General features: G+C 40.0%; 1 protein-coding gene across 1 annotated transcript; it reads right to left on the reverse strand.

Moving 5' to 3' along the window:
- Window positions 1–788: 788 nt before the first annotated feature.
- On the reverse strand, window positions 789–9,288 carry adssl (adenylosuccinate synthase, like). The gene is made up of 13 exons (XM_056398234.1): window positions 9,035–9,288; window positions 8,395–8,497; window positions 7,479–7,547; window positions 7,309–7,359; window positions 7,166–7,232; window positions 6,970–7,077; window positions 5,495–5,576; window positions 4,128–4,254; window positions 3,891–4,045; window positions 2,942–3,066; window positions 2,733–2,830; window positions 1,701–1,850; window positions 789–1,594 (listed from the first exon to the last, which is right to left on the reverse strand). The coding sequence occupies exons 1-13, from the start codon at window positions 9,242–9,244 to the stop codon at window positions 1,539–1,541; spliced, it is 1,401 nt and encodes a 466-aa protein (XP_056254209.1). The 5' UTR covers window positions 9,245–9,288; the 3' UTR covers window positions 789–1,538.
- Between the last annotated feature and the right edge of the window lie 3,575 nt (window positions 9,289–12,863).

Consider the following 12,863-nt stretch of genomic DNA (forward strand, 5'->3'; position numbering starts at 1 on the left):
TTACAACATTAGCACCTTATAGAGGTGATGTTACCTGTTCACTTCCAGTCGACAGGGAGAAACATTAGCATCATTCAGTCGTATTTGACTCCAATATTCACTTCAGCTGTTTTTGGTCTGTGAGAAACAGACTCACTAAAAACATCCGCCTGGATGAGAGCAGCAAGAACGAACCAGAACAGTGAAGCTGCAGGTCCGGCAGTCACCTCATTTCCCTTATCAGTCTCTTTATTTTATTTATAAACCCCAATGAGAAAGTAGAATATTAATATGAAGAAAATAGCCAGAGCGGTATCAGGAGCAGAACGATGAGGATGTTTTTGTAAAACAATGTTTCCTCCCTTAGATTTCTCATTAAAACCCAACAACGATTAAACTACCGTCTCAAAAACATGTTATTCACACTTTAAAAACTCTTTACTGGAAAACGAGAATCCTCTCCTTGTGGTCGTGGCCTCCGCCACTCGGACTAGTTTCACATTACATGCCTGTTTATCCAGTCACAGAAAATATGAACCATGTGTGAAACTGTCATAATTTCTGTGTGAAGTCTTGAGTTATGGCTTTAAAGTGTTTTGTGAGGTCACACTGACCTGTGACCTTTGACCACCAAATTACAAACAGTTCATCTTTGAGTCCAAGTGAAAGTTTGTGTCACATTTGAAGAAGTTCCTTCACGGCGTCACTGAGACATCACGTCCACCAGAAAGAGACAGGCGGGCAACCTGAAAACAAAATGGCTGCTGCTCTGACTGTCGGAATAAACATAAACTAAATCCTCAAAACACTAAATGTTACAGTTTTTTTTATTGATAACAGCAAGATGAATAAGAGTCTTTTACATTATTGACAAAATGAATGTCATAGAAAACATATTGAGATGTGGTCTGGTGCATCGTTACATCTACACAAACACTGATGTCTCTGTGTGGATTTCTACTTAATCACCTTCATGAAGGATTGCTTTATTTAAACTCCTCAGTGTTGATGTCTCCACTCGAGCATTTAAAAAGCACAATGTTCAATTCAACAATCATTATGAAAATACTGTTACAAACTTAACAACCGAGATGTGTTCATGTTTTTGTGGTTTAAAACTGTTCAATAGAAAAGTTCGCACAATCGTACTGATCGCTGATGGCTTCCAATCGTTTCACCATCTCTTTACAAAATCTAAAAATAATCTCCTGTTTAACACCAAGGCTTCTACATCTGTTGGTCAAATACAGTATATGTAAAAAAAAAAAAAACTAATATGGTGAATGGCAATTAAGGTTAATTAGCTTCGAATGCTAAAAAAATAAACTGTGTGCTTTACTGTGGAATGGAATAAAGACTGATCAATCCATTTACACCAGGTTTTAAAATTTATCATCCTAATAAATATAGAAAACACTGTGGAATGCATAAATTACATCTATGAGGACTTATCGTAAATGTGATGCAGAAGCAGCAACTAAGAGTTTCACAAATAGCCTTGCTGGTGAAGTATTTCCTTTAGGATAGAGTCTGAATTTTAAACTCCTCCGGTCTTCCTGTCAAACCTGAAGTTTGATCATGCTCTCTCTGGACTTGCCGACTCCAACCCACTTCACTGAAATGAGAAAAAACAAAAGACATGCTGTGATTGGCAGGTTTGGCAAAGTGAGGAAGTGTCTGGCTGGAGTTTGTCCTTTAATGTAAAGTGTCTCTTCACAAACCTGGCACTTGCAGGAAGTTCTCAATGAAGTGAATGTAACTCTGCGCCTCGGGCGGCAGCTGCTCGAAGCTCCGAGCCGCCTCAGTGCTGCAGCACCAGCCGGGCAGCGTCTTGTACTCCACCGACACTCGCGTCAAGACGTCCATGTTTGCTACGAGAGGCAGATCAATAACGCTGAATGAAAAATGACGTTGTTGTTTCTGTTTACAGTTACTGATTTATCTAATCTGATACTCTGTGGTGTTCCTGAATGCAGCACAAGCAGCACTTGGAGAATGAACTCTAAATCAGGACAAGAGCCACTTCATCAAACATCTGACCACAGAAATGATGAACGTACAGGAAACCGGTGTGAACGTGCAGCTGCAGCGTCGAACGGAGCAGAAGAAAGAAGCCGTTTCATCTTCCTCCGGTTCATTAGCTTAACAATTCAATTTGCTCCATTTGACTCGACAAGCACAGATACAGACGAGCTGCTGCAAAACAGATTTTCAAAAACCCAAGATGTTGCATTTCCTGTTAGTAAAAGCTGAGCCATTTATAATAAGACATTAGGGAGCATCAAAGTTCAGCTCATCATGTGTAACCAAATCCTAAAGAGCAGCTCTGATGTTGAAGCTGTGTTAAAAGAAAATGATGTTTCTGGCATTAAAACTTTTGTGGATAGATCATCTTAAAAATGAAGATTTTTAATCAAACATTATAAAAACATCAAGACAAAAAGGGACTAAATACATTTAGTGCAGAATCAGTGTAGTGAGGATTTTCTGCTTGAATGTTTTTTTGGGGTACAAGTTTTATATAAAAACTGAAATAATTTCATTATTTTCAGTTGTTTTAATGAATTATTCTAAATAAATAATTGACAAGATGAAAATAATAATCAAAAGTTAATTTGAAATGCTTAAACTAGTGTGTTTATCTTTATAATGTATTAAAGCAGCAGTGATGTATTGTCTTACTACGTCTGAATGTTTGACTGTTGATCTGATATTTTTCAGAGCTATGAAACATCCAGGTGGGAGTGACCTACCGGGGAAACTTGGTAGAGGTTGTCCATCGACTTTATAGGCCACACCCACTTTAATCTCAGGTAGCGTGTCCAAAATGTCCAACTTCGTCAGGGCAATTCTACAAAGAGAGAAGTCACTCTGTTCAACTCTGTACATTTCTACTGTGTTTCTACTGTAACGGTAAAAACTCCATCTACGTCAGCAGGTGACATGCTGTGATGTTACTTACGCAGAGAAGCCATTGACCATGTGGGCGTATCTGACCAGAATTAAGTCCAGCCAACCACAGCGCCTCTTCCTGCCCGTCGTCACGCCAAACTCCCTCCCTCTGGACTGTAACAGCGTTCCGATCTCCTGCAGCACCGGAGGACAAACACACTGTGAACTGACGACTAAGATTACAGAGGAAAACACTGAACTAGATTTACTTTAACCTCACCCAGATAATTAGGGATAATGTTTATCTGCCTGTTGTGTGTATTACTTTTGTTGGGAATGTCAGCTGAGCACACACGTCCTTCTCCTGTAACATTCCGCTTCAGTTTCACACGCACCTCACAACTAAAACTGAGTGGAGCCTGTGTAAATGACCAATATACCAAAAATCTTAGGTCTTTAACCACCAATTAAATATGGTCTGAGCCGATGGAACAGTCTCCATGACGACCTGAGAGTGGCAGGAAGTGTTGACGTTCCTCTTCAGCCTGGCTCCTAATTAAATCTGGTTTTTAGTCGTTAGTCACTTTATTTTATTCACTTATTTTATTGTTATTATGATGTAAATTGTATTTGATTCTATCTTATGTTCTTTTATCATTCATTTTCTTATGATTGTTTGTGTTTGCTGATGTCATTATAGCTTTTTAAAGCTATAACAATATAATTATAGCTTGTATCTCCTTGTCAGTTTTCTTTCTTGAGTTGTCCTTTTCAGCTCATCAGTCTGTGAAGCTCTGCTAACTGCACTGACCTGTATGCAAAGTGCTGTACAAATAAAGTTTGATTGATTGATTGATTAATATAGCCGCCGTCGTCCTACAATCACATGCTTGGCTGTAATGACGGTGGTAATCCAACCCAGTGGACCATGCTGGATTTACTTGTGATGAATTTGTCAACATTTCTCTCTAATTATAATAATTCTTATCAACTCATTCAAAAACTGTCTTTGTACTCACATTGTCCTGTTCTGTAGGGAAAGCACCAACGCCCACCCGGGTGGTGTACGCTTTGACGACACCGTATACTCGGCCGACGTATGACGGAGGCACGCCGAGGCCGGTGCAGACTCCTCCCACAGTGCAGTTAGAGGACGTCACGAAGGGATACGTCCCTGGACCAAGAAACATCCGTTAAACCCAGGAGCCAAAAACATCAACACAGCTTCTTAATCAATCCCACAAACTGTCGCTCACCAAAGTCAATATCCAGGAGAGCGGCGTTGGCTCCCTCCACCAGGATCTTCTTACTGGGTCCAGTCAGAGCTTTGTGCATGAAGTACACACCATCAGTCACCAGAGGGCGCAGCCTCTCAGCATATCCCTGAGGAAACAGTCACACCAGACACTCAGACACAGACAGGGGCCATCTCTGGTCTACATCTACAGTTCATCGTGTATGAGGAAAAAGACTCTTCAGTAATAAAAAAAACAATTACAATCGGTAAGTACCTCTTTACAATCAGACTCAACTTATAAAGGATTTATGGATGGTTTATAACTAGTTCATTTATCAGCTTGTTAACACTTTATAAATCATTTATAAGCTGTTATGACACATTAGCTAAAAAGGGCAACAGTGACCTGTTGCTTGCCAAATAGTGAGCCCACGTGTCTCTGTACTGTTCAGCCTCATATCTCTTTAGTTACTGAGCTTTCTTTGTTTCCTCCATCATCAGCATCTGTAGCTGCTGCTTCATCACATGTTTGTTCAGTTACTAACAATGAACCACCGTCAGCACCTTCATGGTCAGAAAGTTTCACCTTCTGCTGGTTGGTCTGTTCTTTAGGACTTTAACATCCAGGTAGAAGACAGGTGGGAACCTTCCTTTACCTGGTGAACTGCTCACCCATTCTTTGTCCCACTGTTCACATCTGTGATTCTCCCTCCATCACCTTCATGTTTCTTCTTCTCGTTTTTATAACCATTTATTTATAAACACATCTTAATTTATCAATGAGTTACTATAAAGCTCCTGTTACCAGTTATAAATTGTAGTAATTTATTAGTCAGATTAATGAGCAGTAAATATTAACTTGACGTTGCCAAATAGTGAGCCTGCATCAATTTAGGAAAACTGAGTTATAACTTGATTATAATTGTTTATTTATGATTTATAAAGTGTTAACAACTGAATTAATAACCTGACTATAAACCATTTATAATGGTATTCTTACTGTAAAGTGTTACCACTGGCAAAGAAATAACCTTGATCACTGTGATGTCATCAAAAAGCAGCATGACAGTGATTCAATATTTAAAACTAACAGGCCTTTTTTTTTCACAGCAGACATTTGACTTGTCACAGTAGGAAAGCACAGGTGGAAATGCTGACATCAACAGCGGCTCCATTTGATTCAAGTGTCCCAGGGAGTGTGACAGTGAGGCAGCATTCACAACAAGCAGCTAAATGGAATTCAGCCTGCCTTTGTTCCTGCTGTGACATTGCAACATGTCTTGTGTGAAAAAGGCCCCAAGTGTCACGATATGTCAATCAAATGAGTCATAGAATATTGTGATATGTGGTTTTGTCAGTCCTGACTAACTGATAACCTGTCCTCACCTTCAGCTGCTCCAGTTCACTGTCGACATCGACGTTGAGGTTCGGATACATGGTCAGGAAATGTTCTGCCAACATACGAAACCTGCAACAAGAGAGTTTCATTTACACAGGCTCGTTTAAGTCTTCGTGCAGCCCCTCTGTTTGCGAATATACAACATGATACACAGGACAGACAAGATATTATAAAGCTTCTATGAAACCATGGCGTCGCCAGATGGCACATGTACCACGGACAGGTGGCGCCACCACCTGGTGGGAGAAGGTACAAAGTCTTCAGCAGTCAAAGTGATGACGCTAAAAACCAGAGCTGCTTACTGTGATACATGATGGAGATATAAAAAACAAAAAGGGACCAGCAGCCTCCTAATGTCTACAGCAGCCATGCTATATGCTCTTTAACTGACTTCTAAACTAAATGTATTCTGACATTTAGGGACATCGTTTGGAAAGAGCTGCTCCAAGACAAACAGACTAAGTTAACTTCAGTATCAGTGGTTCAGGAAATCAAACAGACCTGGTGATTCTAACTGATAAAAACACTGAATAAAGCAGCTTCACATTTAAAGTCAGTGTTTGAGCGACGCTGTATGGAGGACAGAGACTCAGGGAAGAGTCAGAGCTGAGATTGATGCTAACCTTTGTTCTGATTGTTTCTCTGATAACTTATGAAGCAGACGTTCAGCAGGTTTTTTACCAGCAGCTGAATGATCCACAGAGGTGTCCTCCTCTCCACAGCAAACACACCAGGAGATTAGAACCAGTAGAAACACCCAGAAAGCAGTTTCACATTAACAATCTTTGATTCACCGACACTCTTCAGTGACAAAGGACAGGACGTCTCCAGCAGCTGGAAGCTGAGCTGTCTAACATTTCGTCAGCTTGTTTCTCTGATAACTTCAGATCCAGACGTCCGACGACTAAAATCCTTCATCTGCTTCAAATATAGAGCTGAAAACCACCAAGGTGTAAAAAGTGTCTGTGGCTTAAAACTAGATAAAAGTCACTTTTGAGCTTCTGTCAGAAAAACACATGATCATAGAGGATATGATGTCATTGACAGGCAACCAATGAAACGTTACCATCATTAAAAGATAAAGATTCCTCCGGTTCGAGAATTGATGGAAACATTTGTGATAATGTAAGAACACAACTCAACAACATATAGAACATAGATCTAGTTGTTTTTAGACATTTTAATATGGAAAAGTTACAGATTATAACTTTAAATGCTCTGCAACACTAAGAGGAAATTCACTGTTCTCTCAATTGTACAGAGATTCAAGAAGCTCTTAAAATTTTTAAATATTAAACTATTACTACAAAACTTGACCTAGTGACTTAAAATGCTGATCAGAGGTTCCATCAGCTGTTCTAGCTTTTTATCACATCTTAGATCACGAGTGATGAGGCAACATGTGAAGAAAACATGAAAAATAACTAAAGAAATGACAAGATAAAAATAAAAAAACACTCACTTGTCCTCAAAAACCTTGAAATCTGAGACAAGGTCACAGACTCGCAGACCGTTCCGAGCAGCTTTGGAGGAGTACGCAGGTCCGATGCCCTTTTTAGTCGTTCCCAAACTGGAGACCAAACAGAAACCAGTTACACATTAATATACAAATTTCAGCCAAATACAGAATTATACAGTATAAGAATGAATAGATTTACATTTTCCCTTCTTGTTGCTGCCGCTGCTGCTCCTGGATCCCATCAACAGCTTGGTGGAAGTTGAACACTAGAGGCAGAAAGAGGCGACAGTCAGTCAGGAGACGTTTGTGACTCAAGAACTTGAATGAAGAAATCTTACTCACCAATGTGGGCACGATCAGAAATCTTTAATCTCTCCTCCCATCCTTGTAATCCTGCACGAAACACGATAAATCACATCATACTTTCGTACTACAACAAACATCTATTCCACCTCATCCGTCTGGGCCGTATTACTACCCACAATGCACCTCTCCTATTCATAAAACTTTACCTTTGCCTTTCTGCAGGTTCTTTTCAGCCTCCTCAAACAGACCAGGCAGGTGTATCACCACTCCGTTACCTGTAATGTAAAATTAGACTTTTAACTACTGGGAAATTACTTCATGCATTATCTTATCGCAACAAACTGCTAATATTTTCTCTGAGGTTTTATTTACATAACACATCGTGTTGCCGCTCACTTTAAAAATTGTTCCTTTAATGCTTTTCTCATTTCCTGTTTTCATGAGGGGAAAAATACAGCAAGCATAAAAAGAGGAAATGCAAAATTAAGAAAACACCCCAGTGTTTTTAAATGGTGATTAAGATACAAGAGCACCGAGTACATTTACCTTGACGGCTCATTGTTTAACAGTTGGTTTAGTTTAATCTTTGTGCAGCTGTGTACAGTCCCTGAAGGTCTCCTGTGCACCGTGCGTCTGTTTTCTAGCCACACCTAACTGATGAAATCTAACACTTCAGCACTGAGTCAGAACCGCACTGACTCAACTTTGATGTGATTCTGGAGGATGTTTGCTGTTGAGTAGTATGGTGAGGTGATTGTGTTATTCGATCTACCCTCTGATTACATGAGGTCAAATGAACATAAAGACGAAACCAACAACAACAACAAGCTTCCAGAAGGTGGGATTTAGAGCAGGGCATCAGTTTTTACCTGTGTGTAGCTAATGAACGACACACAGTGTGTGTTGATCCTGTGTGTACAGCCTGTGTGTACACCGACACATCTAACAATTAGAGCAGGTCAACTTCCTCATGACACATAAAAACTGATAAGGCAGTCTGCTGTTTTCATGTTTGCTGATAATGGTCATATACTGACATGTTATTGTTTTACTGTTGGGATATTAATCTTCCAGCCAAACTTCGCGCCTGAGACAAAACAAAACAGAAGGATGGTCTCGTACCGATGAAGGAGACCGCTTTTTTGTTGAGCACTCCACTGGGCAGCAGGTGGAAGTCGTACTCCACCGAGTCCACAACCACTGTGTGACCTGCATTGTTGCCCCCCTGGAAAAAGAGCAACACTGTCAAGTCACAATCAAGTACACAGCAGAAAGACTAATCAACACTGAGGGCAGCTACAATGTCAGGCTCTTATATAACACGTCAGCCTGTGCTGACAGAGTGTTTCCAGGTGGCTCTGGCTACAAGATGAAACTGTGCTGTTAAATCTCTCTGGGTTGAGGAAGAGAAACAGCTGGATAACAACTGGAGGTTAGTGCCTTAGGTGATGTTACAGTCACTTAACACGGTTATCAGTATTTACCGTGCTCAATTACTGGATTTAATTAACATTCTGCGACCAGTTGGCAGAGAGAAATAGGTTAGCAGTGCTTGCTAGCACCAAGTTAGCACTTCCACATCCGGGAGGTCAGGCAAGGTTGTTGACGTCGGAACCAGGTCATGAATATTTAACGGCAGCTAAACGGCAACGACTTTCACCGAACTCCAGTAACAATGAGCGGACATTTTAATCAACAGCAACGACACTGTGTGATATAGTCAGCGTGTAAAATGTGATGTTAACTCAGCGTAGATAAGTACCTGACACCTGCAAACAATATCCGCATCCATTGCGAGCAAGTCCACAACTTTTCCTTTGCCCTCGTCGCCCCACTGCGCCCCGAGCACAACGGTCACTTTGTTCTGGGAATCCTGCTGGCCGCTCTCCCGGGGCCGCTTGACTACCGGCTCCCCGTTCATGGTCAGGATCTCTCGCCCGTTAACGTTCGCCATGGTGCCGTCGGAGTCCATGCTGCTGCCCTCTTCTACAAACCGGAATATCGTTTTACCGCGTTTCTCTGCGTCACGGGAAGTGCGAGTCTCCTCTTCACCACAAGATGGCGACGTTTGTGATTTTCTCTGTGGTTCTTCACAATATAAAAAAAATAGTTATCTAATTATTATTTTATTTTATCTGGTTAATATTTAATTGAATAACTGACACATACATGTTGGGTTAAGTTCTTATTTGTTTTATGATTAATTAAATCAGAACACTGCAGGGGACTCACGAAGAGTACACAAAGATAAAATGATTCACTCCTCTCCACTTCCGTCTCCGTTTCTCTGATCCCGGTCGGGCTTGTTTTGAGTTAATCAATAACAGTATTACAACCATATTGTACCGAACCTCGCATTCCTTTGTTTTTGGTCGTTTTGTCGTTTGTCGGTGGATTTTCATTTTCTATTGGAAAGTAGATTTTCAGTTTCAAAAACATTTATTGGTAGAAATGGTGGTTTGCTCTAATAGCCGATAAATTAGCACACAGTGGATTGATTAAATACATTTAGATAGAAAGCCTCTTTCCCTTCAAACCAATTCATCATTGATTGATAAAGGCTCATTATTTGATTAATCAATAGGTGAGTAAAAGATCACTTCTATGCAAGAAAGCACTTACTATTCATGTAGAGGAGGGATAGACAATAAATTACTTTAAAGAATTTATTTTATTTCCATTTTAATTTTTTTCTATTTTTATTATTATTATTTTAATTTGATTGAGTAACGGTCTGAAGACAATACGTTAAATATTTCAACATATTACATAATCATCTCTTCTTCAATAAATGATATATAATAGCCTCTAAAATATAACAATATAACATTTATTTATTTATTTATCTATATATATATATATATATATATATATATACACAAGAACAAGACAAGATCAAAAACATGGTTTTGTGGCTTTTGTAGTTTAGTTCCATACACTTAGAAAGTAGAATTGCTTCTCTCTGTTGCTCTCCACTCACATTGTCCTTTCAGTGCTCAAGTAATATTTCATTAATGTCTTACATTTTAGGAAGTTTAGGTGCTCCCTTATTTTTCCAGTTTGACAATGAGTAATAACGATGAGGATAGTATTGAGGGAAAAATAATTTGCCATTCAGTTAAGAATCTTATTTTCTCAATATTTTGAAAGAGACAGATAATTGGCGATAATGCAACTTTATAATTACAAGTTCTAGAAATCCATCTTTCAATGTTCTCCCAAGTCTTTAAATCATTTCATGTGTTTACCAATAATTGACTTTTCCTTTTAACCAGCTCAAATCTGTATCAGCTGGTTTATTGTTATTTGATTAAATAAAAAATGAATCAGTAAAATGGACACAAGCACATAAACACAAGTAATTCAGGCCCTAAGAAGCCGAGTATCACTATCTAATCTCGTGATCCTGTCCTGTGAAGGGTCCTGTGTCAAAATAGAGTCTTAAACAGTAATTCCACACTGACTCACACTATAACAAACACAGCACTGATTCAATGAGTGCATCAAGGTGATTTTATTAACCACTAGGTGGCAGCAAAGGCAGCATTTTCAACTTGTGTGTAAACCTGTGAGGCTCCTCTCAGTCCAGGTCAGAACTCACTGTTTTTCTTTCCTGTTGCAATAAAAAATTTGCATTAAACTAAAACACAGCAAACAAACTCACACAGAGTGAACCTGCAGCTGTTCCTGCTCAAATCCTCACAGCTGTTTTATTATATGTCTGTCTCAAGATATACTTATATCTTGTGGTAATTTGTAGTTTTATTAGTAAGTAAACTAGGGAATCTGTGGTTTGAGTACATTGTATTTTTGGTGGTAATTTTTGCATTAATATGACGAGCTGGTCTGTTCATGGTCAGTGCAGAGGACTGGATGGTGTCCCTGTGGAGGACGCACAGTTCACTTCAGCAGCTGTCACCTGACTCAGTGATGATGCTGCATGTGAAGATATTTCACTCTGTCTAAATCACTATTTTCTGTTCTTTTACCAGATGAGCAGAATAACAGCCGCTCCACTGATGAGCTACACATCGTCTTATCAGGAACACCCTGCCAATGATGATGGAGTCCTGGGTCGAATATGAACTCATAAACCAGCTGCAGAGAAATAATCATTATTGATCCTCAGCAACTTTTCACTATCCAGTGAACGTGTGAATGCAAAAGTGAAAGTTACCTATCTGTTATCAGTCACACCACAGTTGTTTGCAGGCTGGATTTCAATTCAAAGCACACACCACATCACATAATGCAACGTCATGTATCATGAAAACATTCATTATTAAGTCAATTTCCTTGTTGACAAATTGTAATTTGTCCGTTTTATGTTTCATTTTTTAAATAAATATGATCAGTTTGAAATGAAGGGGGATCTCTTCTAAAATGTTAGATAGACAACGTGGACTTCAAAGCAATGACTCTTCTTCACCTCGTTTAGTTTCATTTAAACACACTGAGGACATTTCAGATTCTGTGTCGGCATGAGGTCAGTCGATGTGTGAGCTCAGGTAACTTCATCTTAATTATGTTTATATCGTCGTGTTTGTTTATGCACATAGGTTAATGATTAAATGCCTTGTTACCCCTGCCCTCTGAGGTAATTTATGATGAGTAATTGTGCACAATATAAATAAAATGAATCTTATTCACACCAACAGCAGACAAATGACAGACTCGTCCATGCACAGAGCAACATTCAGACTTTATTTATTGTAAAAGATTCTTCAAAAACAATTGTAATTCATGTTAAAACCACAAAGTTACAGTCAACTCTTCGATGCAGCAGCTGCAAGAAACTCAAACTTAAATCTTGTACATCTGTATCTGTTCAGAGGGGAAAACGCAGCAGTGGCCTACAGAACTGACAGGCAGATGTTCAGCCACTGGCTGTCAATTCATAGGTCATCACCTCGTGTCCCATTGTTCTTCAGCTACACCAACAGGAAACACTCAGACAGTGAGGTGTGCCGTCTCAGTAGGAGAGGGTGAAGTCAGTATGTGCAGCTTCACGCCGTGTGTGGCGGCTCTCTGCAGGTAACAGCACCTCCACTGGAACAGACAAACACTTCCACATGGAGTTGCTGTTACATCCAGAAAGCACCAGACGCCTCGTCACTGACGACAAGCCGCAGCTTCGCCACTTGTTCTCCGAGTCTTCTTCCTCTTTCTTTTTCTTCCTCTGGGTGATTGGGAAATACACCTGAGACGAGAGCGAGAGAGAGAAAGAGGAGAAACAGAGCAACAGAGGTCAACTCGGCATGTGCACCTGGAGGCAGCTGCTTTAGTACGTGAGGAGGCTCCACTCGCAAGTGACTTTGACCCGGCAATTTCCTCCTCCCAGTTTTTATTGCCTGAAGAGTCGGCATCATTGCTCACACTCTTCCAACAGCGCGGCCAAAGGGCCAAGGCCTGTAGAGATAACACAGATTTTATGGTACCTGTCAACATGAGGGCGCTTTTCAATATGTGAATACATGGGTGTGTCTGACCTGTGTACCTGCAGGCCTCACATTTCCTGCTCGCTCTGACATTCGTCCTCTTAATTACTAAAAGATTGGCTTCACAGTTTGTCAATAATCTATCAGTTTGAA

This window comes from Seriola aureovittata, chromosome 15, assembly GCF_021018895.1.
Source record: "Seriola aureovittata isolate HTS-2021-v1 ecotype China chromosome 15, ASM2101889v1, whole genome shotgun sequence".
In the NCBI taxonomy this organism is placed as follows: domain Eukaryota; kingdom Metazoa; phylum Chordata; class Actinopteri; order Carangiformes; family Carangidae; genus Seriola; species Seriola aureovittata.

What these genes read in the sequence shown, in the direction of transcription:
- adssl (XM_056398234.1), bottom strand. Translation starts at nt 9,244, where the DNA reads ATGGACTCCGACGGCACCATGGCGAACGTTAACGGGCGAGAGATCCTG. An exon ending in GAACCTGCAGAAAGGCAAAG is followed by an intron (nt 7,360 to 7,478) that starts GTAAAGTTTTAT and finishes TGTTTCGTGCAG; the next exon opens with GATTACAAGGATGGGAGGAG. An exon ending in TCCCTACAGAACAGGACAAT is followed by an intron (nt 3,067 to 3,890) that starts GTGAGTACAAAG and finishes CCGGTGCTGCAG; the next exon opens with GAGATCGGAACGCTGTTACA.